Source organism: Vombatus ursinus, unplaced genomic scaffold (assembly GCF_900497805.2).
Source record: "Vombatus ursinus unplaced genomic scaffold, bare-nosed wombat genome assembly UNPS02014830.1, whole genome shotgun sequence".
Lineage (NCBI taxonomy): Eukaryota > Metazoa > Chordata > Mammalia > Diprotodontia > Vombatidae > Vombatus > Vombatus ursinus.
In genome coordinates this window covers 23,855,348-23,872,090 of record NW_020954608.1, presented here as the reverse complement: position 1 = coordinate 23,872,090, position 16,743 = coordinate 23,855,348, and the positions used below count along the sequence as shown (strand labels likewise).

The window sequence follows — 16,743 nt, the reverse complement described above, 5'->3', positions numbered from 1 at the left end:
AAATCATTTTTAACTCCAGGCTTTTAAATTTTCCTTTAGAATATTTCCTCTGGATATTATTTCTTTTTTCTCATGGAGAGAATTATTTGCTGCTAACTCTGCTGAGAGACATAGACCAAAAATAAGGCAGAAACTAGCATGTATGGTACAGACATATAACCCAAAGCTTTCTTTTTCTGGTTTCTTCTTGCTTGTATGCCAGCAGTGATCAATCCTTTGAAACCTAATGAAGTAATTTGACTGAGAATTAGTTGCTGCTAACCCTGCTGAGAGAGATAGACCAAAAATAAGTCAGAAATTCAAATATAGGGTACAGACATATAACCATACAACCCAAAGCTTTATTTTCTAGTTTCTTCTTACTTGTATCCCAACAGTGACCATTGCTTTGAAACCTAATGAAGTAATCTCATTGTCTGAGAGTACCTCATTTTTAAAAAAGCTGCTTTACAGTGTGTCTGAACACTGACAGAATAAAAAAAAAACTTTTGGATAATCTCAAGACCGTGAAGATTAAATGAAAGCAGGCTATGAACTCATCAAAAGCTTAGAATCTTTGCCTGTAATAATTTGCTAAATAGCAAGTACCATATACTAGTCTATTGACTGAAGAAATTATTTATCTTTTCCATATAAGCTTTTTGTCCCTGTTGATTTTTTTTGTTTGTATATATGTGTGAGAACTGTCATTGTGTGTATAACTCACATTCTCTTTCTGCATAAACTTTGAAAAAACAGATAAAAGTATTCTCTTTCTTCCTCCCCATCAGATCTATACAAAACTCTAAGGCCCTTCTTTTATCCTAAGGTAATGTGCAGCATTATAAACATTTGTTCATTATTAAATATTATTAGAGAAATTTAAACAGTGAACAGATGAAGATATGGTAGAACTACTTTGCTTCTGGAAACAATACTAAGGATGATGATCAAATTAAAAATTGATTCAGATATTGGATGATATATCAACATCAATTGGTTATTCACCCAAATCAAATAGATTAATATTTGAAAATTTCTGCTTCTAACACATCTTCAAATATTTTACAGATTTATTGGCCTGCAGCAAAGGAAAGGGTGGAATTATGTAAATTAGCTGGAAAAGATCCTCATGTGAGTATATATATTTTATATATAAATATATATATATATACATTTTTTTTTTGGTATTTGATTTGAAGTATATTGGACAGTAATTTCCATACCTGTCTTGATAAGACCACGCTTATATGTATTGCTATGCTTCTAAAAGATTGTTTATAAGTTGTTTCTGTCTTGTCAAAAAAAAAAAATTATTCTAAGAAAATTCCTGGAAATTTAACAATAATATTCATAAATAGCATAAAAGATGTTCCCTTGCATTGTTCTTTGTTCTTATTTTAGGATCATAATTCATAGGATCATAGGTTTCAAATTGGAAGGGATTTGAATGCTTTGACATTGAGTCCAACCCTCTCATTTTACATATGATGAAACTGAGATTAAATGATTTACCCAGGATCTCACAGATAGTAAATGTCTGAGACAAGGCTAACTAATTCAAAGTCCATGTGCTATCCACCATGAGCTGAATTAGTTAATTTTATCACTAAAGATTAGCATTTTGTGAATATCTAGCCTTGGGTTGAAAATTTTAATGAAATAATAAATACACAATATGAAGCAAATTCTTAAATTTCAAAATAAAGAAAATCATAGCTCTTACATTCTGAAGACTTTAACCTAAAGGAGATTATCTGGTCCAGCTTCCAGCCTGCCTTTAAGTGGGTAAAGTGTTACTACTTTCACTTTCTAGATAATAATAATGAACATTTATATATCACTTTAATGTTTACAAAGTCCTTTACATATATTACATCATCTGATCTTCACAACAATGCTTTGAAGTAGTGTCTATTATTATCATCCACATTTTACAAAAGAAGAAACTAAAACTACCAGGTTAAGTATCTGAGGAAGGATTCAAATACACTTCTTTCTGACTCCAAGAATAGCACTCTATGTGCTATTCTAGCTAGCTAAAAGCCAAATTAGTTTAATGTCTTGTCTCCCAAGAGAATATTTAACCTATTTAAGAGAACAGTATGGTTTTGAATAAATTTGGTGGTGTTCTTGAGTCATGTCAGACTCTTCTTGACCCCATGGGGTTTTCTTGATGAAGATACTGGAATGATTTGACATTTCCTTCTCCAGCTTATTTTTACAGATGAGAAACTAAGGCAAACAGAGTTAAGTGACTTGCCTGGGTCACTCAGCTAGTAAGTGTCTGAGGCCATATTTGAACTCAGATCTTCCAGGCTCCAGGCCCAGCATTCTATCCACTGAGTCATCTAGCTGCCTCTGTAAAATGTTGCATTTGTTATGCTAACTTCAGTATCTACTAAAGTCCTATTTATCATAGTAGTAACCCTGTCTTCTGAGAGGTTATAGGGATGAAGAAAGGCTTGGAATGTAGGATTAATCATAGATTTAGAGCTGAAAGGGAACTTCAAGGCCAGTCCAGACTCCCCTTCACGTTACAGATGAGGAAACTGAGGCCTAGAAACCCACAATTATGCCTATTTTTAGGTCACATAATTATTTAATAGCAGAGCTAGGATTTGAACCCAAATAATGAAATACAGCATTCTTCTGTTCATTGGAAGCTAGTAAAATTTGGAGAAGCTTGTTACCAGAAGGCTATCCAACAAGTGAAGAGTTGTTTTCACCAAAGGATTTCATGAAACTTTGGTTGGTTGGTTGGTCAGGCACAAATAGTTCATGTGAACATTTGGGGTGCATTCTCTAAATTTGTACATCTCATGTTTCTTTTGAGCTACTTCAATTCTGCTTTGCTCATAGAGCACAACACCCTCTCTGATGAGGGTATGCCATGCTGAGTGGTCATGTGCCAGTGTCTCCCATGCTACACAGTAAATTCCAAAGATCTTAAGAGAGACCCTGAGAGTGTCCTTGTATTGCTTCTTCTGATCACCATATGAGCGCTTGCCCTATGTGAGCTCTTCATAAAAGTTTTCTAGACAAGTATCCCTATAATCACTGTAAAATCGTGATAATAATTGCACCCATCTCACAATATTGTTGTGAGGATCAATATTTTGTAATCTTTGTAATCAGTTATAATGCTTGTAATCAAAACATTGTCATCAATGTTTTATAATCCTTAAAGCTCTATAATAGATGCTCTCATTATTTTTAAAATTCATTTTATTAATACTTTTTTTAAACACCAGTATTTCCCCATATATACTCCCCTTAATTCCTTCCCTTCCCTCCCTCCTACACATACATAGCATTTCTTGTTCCCTAATCTTCTGAATTCTAAACATGCTAGTCACTTTTCCTAACTAGGCTTCTATATCCTCATATGTAAAGTGAGGGTTTGGGGCTACATGACCTCTAAAGTTCCTTCCAGCCCTAAATCTAAGATCAAAAATAAAAACATTGTTACGGATTTCTTTTTTTTCTTTTCTTTTTTTGTGAGGCAATTGGGTGTAAGTGACTTGCCCAGGGTCACACAGCTAGTAAGTGTCAAGTGTCTGGTCTGAGACCAGATTTAAACTCAGGTCCTCCTGACTACAGGGCCAGTGCTCTATGCACTGCACCACCTAGCTGCCCCTGGATTTCTTTATCAATATGATCTATTTCTCCCTAAATTTTGTTTCTATTACTTATTTCAGCTATAATTATTCCCCAATTATTACATCCATTTGATAAAGTTAAGCCTCAAAAGAAAAAAAACTGTTGAAATTAGCTGCCATTGATTAATCTGTACCCAAGTAACTGGATGATGTTAGGTTCATACAGAAGCAGAGTACTTGAGAAATTGGTAGATTTTTTTATCTTTATTTTATTTTTGCTCTTGACTATAGATCTCATTGCTTAGTGTCTTCAAAACTTTCAGGATTGTGGGTAAGGGAAAGTAAGAGAAGATAAGAATCAAGGACCAAGCCAGGTTTGGAGTTAATTAAGTTAAAATTAGCAAGCCTAGAAATTACAAATGAATAACAAATGAACATAAATTAGGTTCTAAACAACTATAAAAACATTGTATAAGTAAATTGAATTTAGGTATGTTTCACTGCAAATATACAACTATATAATTTTGTAAGTATTTTACTAAATTAAATGAAATAATTTTCATAATAACATTTCACATAGAATCGAACTAAATAACAGATCGAATGCAATTTGCATTTCCCCAAAAAACTGCTATGTAGAAAATACTTTGTAAACTGAAAAAATGGTATGTTCTTCACAAGGAAGAAGGAGTAGGAGGAAGAGGAGGAGGAGGAAGAAGAGGAGAAAGAGGTGAAGGAGAAGGAGAAGAAGTGGTAGTTAGGAAGAGACAAAATCTAATCAAATCTGTTCAAACCTCTCTTAAAAATGTCCTTCCTGGGTGATGATACCTAAACCAGGAAGAGTCAAAACAGAGAAAGAAAATTATAGACCAATTTCTCTAATGAATATAGATGAAAAAATTTAAACAAAATATTAGCAAATAGATTACAGCAGCTTATCACAAGAATAATACACTATGACCAGGTAGGGTTTATACCAGAAATGCAAGGCTGGTTCAATATTAGGAAAACTATCAGCATAATTCATCATATCAACACCAAAACTAACAGAAACCACATGATCATCTCAATAGATGCAGAAAAGGCTTTTGACAAAAATACTACACCTATTCCTATTAAAAAACACTAGAGAGCATAGGTATAAATGGAGTCTTCCTTAAAATAATAAGTAGCATTTATCTAAAACCTTCAGCAAGCTTAATATGTAATGGGGACAAGCTAGAAGCATTTCCAATAAGATCAGGGGTGAAACAAGGATGTCAATTATCACCACTGTTATTCAATATCGTACTGGAAACGTTAGCTTTAACAATAAGAGAAGAAAAAGAAATTGAAGGTATTAGAATAGGCAAAGAAGAAACAAAGCTATCACTCTTTGCAGATGACATGATGTTATACTTAGAGAATCCTAGAGAATCAAGGAAAAAACTACTTGAAATAATAAACAACTTTAGCAAAGTTGTAGGCTATAAAATAAACCCACATAAATCATCAGCATTTCTATATATTGCCTCTAAGCCCAACGATAAGAGATAGAAAGAGAAATTCCATTTAAACTTACTGTAGGCATTATAAAATATTTAGGAGTCTACCTCCTGAAACAAACCCAGGAACTCTATGAACACAATTACAAAACACTTTTCATGCAAATAAAGTCAGATGTAAATAATTGGAAAAACATCAGTTGCTCATGGGTAGGCCGAGCTAATATAATAAAAATAACAATTCTACCTAAGCTAATTTACTTATTCAGTGCCATACCAATCAAACTACCAAAAATTGATTTTATAGAGTTAGAAAAAATAATAACAAGATTCATTTGGAAGAATGAAAGGTCCAGAATATCAAGGGAACTAAAGAAATGGGGTAGAATTGTTATTTCCAAACTGGAGGAGGGGAAATGAACACAGTCTTTAATGTAATGTCTTTAATAAAAGATATACTGGCCCATCTATCAGATGAGAAAGACAAATCATTTATCTCATATTTATCTTATCATTTATTTTCTGAATAGAATGGCTGAACATGAGTCATATTCTTTTTGTAACCAACACAAAGACACACATACGCTATCACTTCAATGGTTCACCGGTCCTGTCTCCCTACTGAATGAAAAAATGCCATGATGTTTCACTACTATCTTGTGTTCATTCATACACATGATATCATTCATGAATGTTTTGGCATAGTAGCTAGAGCTCTGGACTTAGGGTCAGGAAGACTGGGACTCAAATTCTGATTCTGATGCTAATCAGCTGGCCAATTTAACCTAAGCCTCAGTTTCCTCATTTGTAAAATGAATAAGTTAGGATCAAGATGGACACAATGACAGACAAAAGATATTCATTTATATCAGGCAACAGTGTCTTTAGGATATTACAGACAGAAAGGGTACTGAGAAACTGCGATACCGACCAGTCACTTGTAGACAGTCACTTTGGAAAGCAAGAAACCCAGCAGACCCCAGTCTTGGGGGGTAAGCTGTTGCTTCTACCAGTGACAGTGACTTGAAGTAGAAAGGGTTATAATTAATAAAAAGGATCTTCTGAAAAGCAAAGAGGTAGCAATTCTTGGTAATAGGAAAAGTAGAAAAGGATGAATTTTTAAGATAATGAGCATGTAAAGAAACACGTATAGATACAATGGGATAGAAAAAAAAACACAGACTGAAGAACAGCCTTTAACAATTTAATTAGATTCTCCAGATATTCAAGAAGTTTGGAAACTGGATTTAAAAAAGAGATTGTCAAACCTTATAGCTCATTTGTTCTTTCATTCAACAAATATCTATTAGGAATGGTCATATGATGTAGAACTCCACTGGGAATACAAAGAGTAAGCTGCCAAAGAAGTTAAAGTCTAGTTTGAGAAATAAGAAATATACATGTAAAAGATTTAATAATAATTTTAGGAAGGTTAATATCTGGCCTAAATTCTTAGGGTCAAAGATCCCTGACTGGAAGCAATCTCAGAGACCACCTAATTCAGCTAGCTCTTTTTACAGATGAGGAAACTCAAGTCCAGGGAGGTTAACTTGTACAAGGGCACACAGGTGGTAAACATCAACCTTTTCCAACTGATCTGTGCTGCCTTTCTCTATAATCATCTTTCAGTTATTTTCAATTGTGTCTGACTTTCCCATACCCCCGTGTGAGATTTTCTTTGCAGAGATACTGGAGTGGTTTGCCATTCCCTTCTCCAGCTCATTTTGCAGATGAGGAAACTGAGGCAAACAGGATGAAATGACTTGCCCAGGGTAACGTAGCTAGTAAGTGTCTGTGGCTTGATTTGAACTCAGGTCTTCCTGACTCCAGGGCTGGTGCTCTATCCATTGTTGTACCATCTAACTGCCCTCTTTCTATATGTCTCTTTCTCTATGGAGAAAATACCCTGTGGGGAAACAAAGATTACACCGGGAGACAGGCAGTTTGGTTCTAGTCCAAATTTTGCCAGGAATTAAAATCCATTTTGTTTAAAGCTTTACAAAGACTTTTTTTTCCACAACATTCCCCTAAACATTTCTATGCCCATTTAACAGATGAGAAAACTGAGACCAAAAAAAAGACTTGTCCAGGGTCGTAAAACTAATTGATGACTTATAATAATAGATGACATTTATATAGAGTGTCCCAAAGAATTGAGGCTAAGGGCTTTAGGGTTACATATATTATTTTATTTTATCCTCACAACAATCCTCTGAAGTAGGTGCTATTATTAACCCAGTTTTACACATGAGGAAACTGAAACTGAGAGAAGGTAAATAACCTGAACAGTACCACAAAATTAACAAGTAAGATTCAAACCAAGGTGTCTCCAATATGGAAACCAAACTTCAGTCTTTTGATTTTAAGATTAAGTTTTATTTGTTTCTAATGTTGTTGTCATTGCCTCTTATTATACGTGTGACCTTGAGTGAGTCACTTAAAGTCTCTGAGTATTATAAGTAAAATATGGAAGCTGGTATAGATGAATTCTGAGATCTTTTCTGCCTCTTAAGAGTCTATATGCCATATACATAAAAGTGCATGTGTGTGTATATGATTGGGCTCAAAGAAATATATAATTTTGCTATTTAAAAAACTTACTAAATGTTTTTGTGGCACAGAACAGGCAGCACTTTATATAAAGAAATAGTTTTATAGTTTATAAAATAGATAAAACATGTGTTTTTTCCTTCTTTTTCTTATGACAGGTGAAATTTCATGAGACTCACAAAATATGCCATATACATAAAATACACAAAGGCAGTAAACCTTACAAGAGGGAGAGAGTGAAGTCAGTCAGTGGTCAGGAAGGATCTCATAGAAGAGCTGAGACTCAAGCAGGGGCCTCAGGAGACAAGTAATGTTGTATTAAAGAGAGGGGAAGAGTAAGACATTTTTTCAAAGAATGGACAACATAAGCAAAGGGGCAGAGGGAGCCATGAGCACTGTTTTTTTTTTTTGTTTGTTTGTTTTTGTTTTTTTGGTTAAGGACAACAGTTAAACTTTTTGGTGTTGGGACTCTTTTTACACACTTAAAAATTAATGAGGACCTCCATCTTTCATCAAATTTTTGTTTTTGTGGGTTAATGCAGTATCAATATGTACTGTATTAGAAATGAAAATGCCATACTGTTATCATAAAAATAGTTTTGACCTTGCAGACCTACTGAAAGGGTGCCAAGGGTCCCTGAACCACCCAAAGAACCACTAGTGTAGGAGACAGTGAATACTCTAGACAGGACGGAGAGGAAGGCTCATGTTATGAGGTAGCAGGAGAAAGTGTTGGAAGCATAGGCTGAATCCAGGCTGGATTGTCTTCCTTTCTAGGAATTTCTTCAATCAATTGACAACATTTATTAAATCAGACACCTGTGCAAGGCACAACTGAACATACTTTCTTGAAAGCAAATATAGGTAACTGTATCCTCCTAGAGATTAGAACACTATGACATAAAATTCAAACATTTGCATAAAAGAAGAAAGTTCCAAAGACACAACCCCAGTGTATAATTTCCTTACATTTCAAAGTTAATCTTGTTTCCCCTTTGAATTATAAATTGAATATAAAAGTATAAAATTATTATCATTATAAAATATAAATTGTAAAATTATAATTATAAATTACAAAATTAATTATAAATTATAATTGAATTATAAAATTAAAAATATGCTATCATAGGAGGAAAAATTCATAATAGAAAGCTTTAAAGGCTGGAGGTCTTGGTTAGTCCTATTTCTGACCCAGACCTGATTTCTGACTCTGAGCAAGTAATTTAATTGGAATGATTTCTACATCTGTAAAGACTGTCTAGCTCACTTAGCTGTTCAAAATATGCGATTTTATTTTTTCTTTGTTTTCGTTTTGTCCATTTACATTGGCAAAGTATCTATTTTGCCACCATGCCTCACCCTCTAGGCTTCTGTGCCTCACTTAAGTGGGATTTCACAATCAACCAAATTTTTTTTTATTAATCTATCATGGTAGCTTTTCTTCAATTATTATGGTCTATCAGTTAAAATTTATATAAACAATTTTCTACATACTTATTTCCTATGTTAACTCTAAATAATTTTGTACCTTTTGTGAGTTTAAATGTGATAGGATGATTACAGATACTGTTAAACACAAATATTTCTTCACTTTTCGTAAATATATTAGATAAAAAATAAGTTTATCCAAAGAATAGTATCTTGAGGACAAGTGGTATGAAGGACATTTCTCATTGTATGTTTTTGTGTTAATTCTTTTTTTTTTCTTATGCTCAATAGACAGAATGTGCAAATTTCATCAGAGTGCTTCAGGCTTATAACAGAACTCATGTTTATGTGTGTGGGACTGGAGCCTTTCACCCAATATGTGGATACATTGATCTTGGAACCCACAAAGAGGTATGTGATTGAGCTCAAATAAATACATAATTTTGCTATTTAAAAAAAATCCTAAACGTTTTTGTGGCACAGGACAAGCAGCACTTTATATAAAGAAATAGTTCTGTGTTTTATAAAATAGATAAAACGTGTTTTTTCCTTCTTTTTCTTATTATAGGTGAAATTTCATGAGACTCACAAAATTAATAATATATGTTTTTTCTGTTGTCCTTCTTTTCTTCTACCCCCCTTCTTGACTCTACTATAGTCTACTCTAGTTCAGCTATTATAATTCATGTCTTTTGAATGGATCTTATAGTAAGGAGTTATTTCTATTCTGGGTCTTGATCAACATCTTGCCTCTTATGAAATGTGAGGTTCTTAGATCTTTTTTGTTGCTCAAATTTGGGATTTTCTTGTCAGAAATACTGGAGTGGTTTGCCATTTCATCCTCCAGCTCATTTTACAGATGAGGAAACAAGCAAACAGGATTAAGTGACTTTCACAGGTCACACAGCTCGGAAGTGTCTGAGGCCTGATTTGATCCCAGGAAAATGAGTCTTCCTGACTCCAGTTCCAGCTCTATTCATTGTGCCACCTAGCTGCACTCTTAGATCTTAAGCATGTGTATTTGTGAAGACATATGTACAGATAGTAGGGAGTAATGAAAAGTATGGATTCAGAAGTTAGCAGCCTGATGTTGCCGTTAACTTGCTTTTGTCACCTTGGGCAAGTGATGTAACTTCTCTGGACTTTAACACAGGCCATCTGTGAAACAAAGGAATTAGGCAAAATTATCTTGAAGTTCTCTTTTATTTCAAAAATAATATGATTCTGACATTATGTTACTAAGTTAACATCATGGAAAGTGTACTTTGTGTTGTTTTTCTAGTAATGATGATAGTAATCCTTAAGAGTTGACCATTTATTGGGGGCAGGTAGGTGGCGCAGTAGATAGAGCTCCAGCCTTGAAGTCAGGAGGACCTGAGTTCAAATCTGACCTCAGACACTTGACACTTACTAGCTGTGTGACCCTGGGCAAGTCACTTAACCCCAATTGCCTCATCAAAAAAAATTGATCATTTATGTTTTCACCTGGCTCTTGTGAACTACAATGACGTTAGCAAGATCATGGAATCATGGAATATGATTGATTCACAAAAACTAGGCAAGAGCAAATGGATGATTCACTACATTCCATCACCATTGCCAAAAAAATAAAGTTCAACATACGCATTCCATCAATTATTTGTAGTAACACCATCTTGAAACTGTAGCTTAGGGATTATTGACCTTAGAAGATCTCAAGTTCAGCTCCCTCATATTACAGAGAAGAAAAAATGACTCCAACCAAGGTCTCACAGTTATTTAGTGGCAAATTAGTTACTAGAACCCACATAATCACCTAGTCTAGTATGGTTTGTAATTATTAATGGAGGTGTTTTTCCATGTGAAAAAGTAACTGACTCATAAAGAGACCCAATCTATTGTCTTGGCTCCCATTAATACCATGCCCCAATCATCTTGAGTTAACTAGCCCAGACTCAAGTGTCTGAAGAAAGCCAACATGGACAATTTACTCCATTAAACAGTAAAAGAAAACTGGGGCGGGGGGGGAGGGAGCCCTTGAATCCATCCTTCTCTGCTGCCAGCAGTATGTTCTCTTGGCCAGTTTTGATGAAGTGTATTACCTAAGCAGTAATTCATAGCAGAGTGTGTAATTATATTACTCAGCTCCACAGGTTAGGTGTGTTTCAAAGTTGGAGGCCAAAGGCCGAATGCTTACAATCTGCTGAGAACGGCAAATATTCTTCTGCAGCTCCTAAAATCAGAGCTGCTGAAAGGAAATTTAGATGGAGCTAATTACTTGAGTTTGGGACTGTCAAAAAACCCTAAGGCCATCAAAATTACAAGTTTTCTGAAAAAGAGAATTATGAGTGAACAGGCCATAATGAGTCCTTAGAGTATTCAGCTGGTCAGAGGACTTGAGTAGTCATTTAACAGGCTTGGTAGAAGACTCTCGACTGCTTTAATGAAAAATTAACCCCAGAACTTTGTATAAGATACATATCATATCTGATCAACTTTAATGAATTCCTATAATAAAATATTAAAGTATGCTAATGTTATTGCTCTTCATTTTTAGCTAAATATATGAAACACAGTCATGACAATAATTTTCTCAAAGGGAATACAGATGCACCTAAATTTTTGGAATAGCAAAGTTGTCTGTAAAATCATTTAATAGTAATAATAGTTAGCATTTACCTAATTCTTTAAATTTTGCAAAGCACTTTACATGTGTCATCTCTTTTGATCCTCGCCAGATAGGTGTTGTTATTCCCATTTAGAGATCTATCACAGCATGAGAGAGGTTTAGTGACTTGTCTAGGTTGTGCAAGTAAGTGTCTGAAGTAATATTTGTACTCAACTATTTGTAATTTCAAGCCCATTGTTCTATCCACTGTGCCTCCTAGCTGTCATTTTTTAATAAAATCAATCGTCTTTTTCTTTTTAATCACAAAATCAGAAACAGTTTACTGTGGAAGAGGGGGGGAGGGTGTTTCATAATCAACTAATTGGATACAGTTGTTAGTGTGATAGAACTACCATCATTGTGATAGGTTCAACAGTCCTATAGGGGAGTAGCACTTTCACTGTAATATTGGGTAACAAATTCTCAGCTCTGGTACCTCTCCTTTCTCTCACCACCTTTTGCACATTGCCTTTCTCCAGAATGCAGGAATTTCTCCCATTTTCTCTTTTGCTGCCAAAATGGGAAGGTCTCTCCTGTAAAATGTTGTGCTCCTGGGCTGTGTCCTGATCTTTCCTCTTTGCCAGTCCTGATACTTCTACCCACTATTTTTTTTTTATTTCAATTCATCAATGGGTCTGTGATCCCCTTGATGTGGGCATTTTCTTTATTACTGTAGATAACAATCTATCCACACCATCTCATCCTGTTCAGGCCCTGCCCACATCCTCCCATTTCTTATTTAGGTATTTAGTTGTGTACAAGTCTTCGTCAGTTCCATTTTGTGACAAAGATGCTGGAGTGGTTTACCATTTCTTTCTCCAGTATGTCTGCATTTTACAGAAGTGGAATTGAAGAAGATAGGGGTTAAGTGCCTTGCCCATGCCACACAGCTAGTGAGTGTCTGAGATCAGGTGTTTGCTAGTTAAAATGAAGAAATTTGTAGTAGGTTCAGTGACTTGCCCAAGTTGACACTGATGCTCAATTGGAAACTAATACAAATTTTAGGACTGAAGCACTGAGACTAATAGGTAGAGGCCTTTAGTGACAATCTAAAAGGTTTGGGCTTTATTTGATATAGAGACAGACTTTTGCAACAGAAAAAGCCTTGGATTTCAGATCAGAAATTTCCAATCAGACCTGGCTTTGAAGCCTAGCTCTGTGTTTTCTTACCCACATGCCTTTGGGAGTGTGACTTCAACTCTCTAGTTATCAGTTTCCTTAACTATAAGATGAAAAGCCACTTGGTGGAATGTATAAAACGCTGGACTTGGAGTCAGGAAGACCTAGTTCAAATCCCACCTTAGACACTTAGTGACTGTGGGATAAGTCACTTACCCTCTCTCTGCCATAGTTTACTCATTTGTAAAATGAGGAGGTTTAATTTAATGGCCTCTCGGGTCTATTTCAGATCTAGATCTGTGATCCCTATGAGCCCCAAGGCCTTCGTTCTCCTGTAGATCCCCCCATCCATCCAGCGTGCTAAAGCTATTCTTGTAGGTCATTTTACACTATGTGGGTACCAGTGAACCTGGCTGGCTACTTGTTCCTCTGTAATGTTTACATAAGTTAATTGTTTGTGCCCTTTATTTTAATTTAAATTATTTTTGTTGCTAGTGGTTGAAAAGGGAGATGGGCTGTGCTAACAACACAAATTTGTCTGTAAACAAGAGGCTATACTTGTACCTTTATGTTTTAAAAAATACCTTAAACACATCCATGTTCAACACATCCAGTTGTGGCTCATCGTTTAGGATGTCTCCACTCAGTTTATAATTTCCTTTTAAAAGAGATGCAATACTTTTCTCTTGATTTAGCCTGCATAATCACATTTTTTCACTAGTTGCTGTCCTTTTGTACCACTTAATAATATACTTGGGACTGATATTTCCACATTTTCAACATTTCTCAAAAAATCATTAATTCTCTATCAATTTGATAAGTATAAAATTATAGAAATTATTTTTTCTTAAGTGAGTAATAACTATAGTAAAAAATTCATTTTTGCAAAGTGACTTTAGTAAACATAAATGAAATGAAAATGTAAATAATAAAAGACATGAAACAGACATTTTAAAAATTCTTTTTTAGGAGCCATTTATCCCACTTCTCCCTAAAAGTCTTTCACATCATTCCCTGCCTTACTAAAATGTAGACACTAGATTATTTTCCATTATTTCCTAATCCAGGTCCAAGCATAGTGCCCTACACATAGCTGGCACCTAATAAATGTTTTATCATGTTATAAAACTTGTTCATAGTGCTCCATGACACAGGTTTGTAGTTATTCCTTGTAGAACATCTGTCTGGACAGATAATATGTATTCTTTTCCACATGTTGTGAGTCTCATGTCTTTCTGGATAGCTCATGCTGTCTTTGTTATGGAACTGCCAAAGGACCATGGGGCTGTGCTGATTTTGCATTCCTGTTTTTCTTGGAAAGTGGAATCTAAGAAGACGATGCTTCTTCCCAAGCATTCAAAAGCTGCCAATGTTGTGTTATCTGAGGCCACTGTTGTAAAAATAGATGTTTGAGCCAAAACAACTGAGTAACTTTAAAGCACATACTGTTTTCATAATAGTGAAAATACTCCAACAGGGTGTTTTGGCCTAATGCATCAGCAACACTGCAAAGAAGCTGCTTGCTTTGGATTTGTTCACTACAGTGCCAGGGATGACATGAAAGTTTCAAAGGGGTTGTTTGAACAACTTAGATGGATTAGATGCCCAGAAGCAAATGAGATCACAACCAAGAATGCTTGTAATAATTGTAGAAAAACACTTTCTTTATGGAAGCAAAGGAGTACTCTACGTGTAATAGACACCTCATAAATGTTTGATGATATTCCTTGGTATTTAGAATTTAGGGGAACATTGTAACTCTGAGAAGCAGCATGACTTAAGGAGGACTTTCTTTCCCAGTCCTCCTGTCTCCTAGCACTATTCTCTTTCAGATTACTTTCCATCTATTTTGTGTGTATGTATACACACACACACACACAAAACACATACATATGTATATACATATATATGCATATATATATATATATATATGTATATGTATATGTACCTAATTGTCAGTATGTCATCTCTCCCATTGGAAAGTATCTTCCTTAAGGGTAGATACTATTTTTGCCTTTTTTTTCCTTTCTATTCCCAGTTCTGAGAATAGTGTCTGGCCCATTGCATGCTGACTATTCCACTGACTGACTGATTTAATTCTCAGTACCCTTAAGCAAATGTCTGAGATAAAAATTACAAAGAGTTGATCTACTCCCATGGAGGGCATTTCCACACTGGCAATTTCTTATATCAGTGAAATCAGAAATCAAATCTCACTTCAAAATTACCATTGATCTCTTAATTGTCAAATAATTTAATGTCCTTTTCTCAATCTTCATCTTTACTGAGCTCTCTGCAACCTTTGACACCGTCAGATATCCTCTTCTTGATATTCTCTTCCCTCGAAGTTCATGTGACACTGCTCTCTCCTAGTTCTCTTCCTACCTGATGGGTCATTCCTTCTAAATCTCTTTAACTGGATCTTCATCCAGTATGCTAACTGTGGCTATCCCCCAAGGTTCTATTCTGGGCTCTTTTCTCTTTCTCTAAATTCTTTTGCTTGGTGATCTCAAGTCCCATGAATTTAATTATTATCTCTATGCAGATGATTTTCATCTCTACTTATCCAGTGCTGACCTCTCTACCCACATCCAGTCTTCCATCTCCAACAGCCTATTGGAGATATTAAATAGATTTCCCATAGGCATATTAAACTCAACATGTTCAAAGCTGAATTCATCTTTTCTCCAAAACCCATCATTCTTCCTAACTTTCCTATTATCATTGAGAACACCATCATCTTCCCAGTCACTCAGATTTTCAACCTAGATGTGATCCTCAATTCCTCATTCTCTCTCACCCCCCCACCCCTTCTCCAATCAGTTGTCAAGTCTTGTAGCTTCAATTCTACTTTTAAAACCTTTCTCCCACATGATCCCTTCTCAACCCTGACACTGCCTTCACCCTCGTACAGGCTTTTATCACCTCGTGCCTACATTACTGTACTAACCTTCTGATTGGTCTCCCTGCCTCCAGTTTCTTCCCACTCCTTACCATCCTCCACTTAGCTATCAAAGTGATATTAATAAAGTATCTGACTTTTTCTCTCCCTCTCCCTCTCATTTAATAAACTCCAGCTGCTCCCTATTACTTCCTAGATCAAATATAAAATCTACCTCCTGTCTTCCTTAAGTTCTCATACAAAGTTCTACCTTCTAAAATATTCCTGTCCCACTCTCCATTAATACTAATGCCTTCTCTGTGAAATAACCTCAAATTGGTCCTCTATATATCTTGCTGGTATAAATTGTTTGCATTTGAGCTCCTGGATGGTAGGAACTATTTTTGCTTTTCTTTGTCTCCCTATCACTCAGCACAATATCTGACACATAAAAAGGGCTTGATAAATGCTTATTGACTGACTGATATCCTCTGCCCCTAAAAAGGGTAATATTTCTACCTGTAATTAGAAAATACTTTTACTATCTTATTGACATTTCAAATTTGGTAAACCAAGGCATATGGAATCATAAACCTTCTGGTAGCTAAGCTTTGAAGGAAGGTAGAGATTCCAAAGTGGGAAAAGAATATATTCTAGACACAGAAGACAGGCTGTATAAAGGCTTGGGGACAGAGAACTCCAAATAGGCTAGTTGGGTTGGAATGTAGCTATGTGAAGATTAATGTTAAATAAATCGGAAAAGAAAAAAAAAAGGTCTGGATCCAGACTGTGAAAGGTTTTAAAGGCAAAACCAAGGAGTGGGCTTATCACATAGTAGGTACTTAAATATTTTTTGAGTGAATGGGACCAGAGGATCTCCAAGCTGGCTGCTGACTCTGGCATTCTGTGCCCTGTGACCCTCTTGGGATGTGTATGGCACAGAGACTTAGAAATAAGTTCAGTGTGGAGTGAAATAGGATTTAATTCATCCTAAACTAACTAACCCACCTGGGAAAGCCTAGCAGCAGGAAGACTCCTCATCACTTAGGGTTA

At 35.4% G+C, this 16,743-nt stretch overlaps 1 protein-coding gene across 3 annotated transcripts in view; it reads left to right on the top strand.

Moving 5' to 3' along the window:
• SEMA3D (semaphorin 3D) overlaps window positions 1-16,743 on the top strand; it is a 256,333-nt gene that overhangs the window by 144,428 nt on the left and 95,162 nt on the right. For all 3 annotated transcript variants that reach the window (XM_027838813.1, XM_027838812.1, XM_027838814.1), the window contains exons 4-5: window positions 1,051-1,113; window positions 9,335-9,454. In XM_027838813.1, coding sequence (XP_027694614.1) covers window positions 1,051-1,113; window positions 9,335-9,454 — 183 coding nt within the window. The remainder of the gene's footprint in view (window positions 1-1,050; window positions 1,114-9,334; window positions 9,455-16,743) is intronic.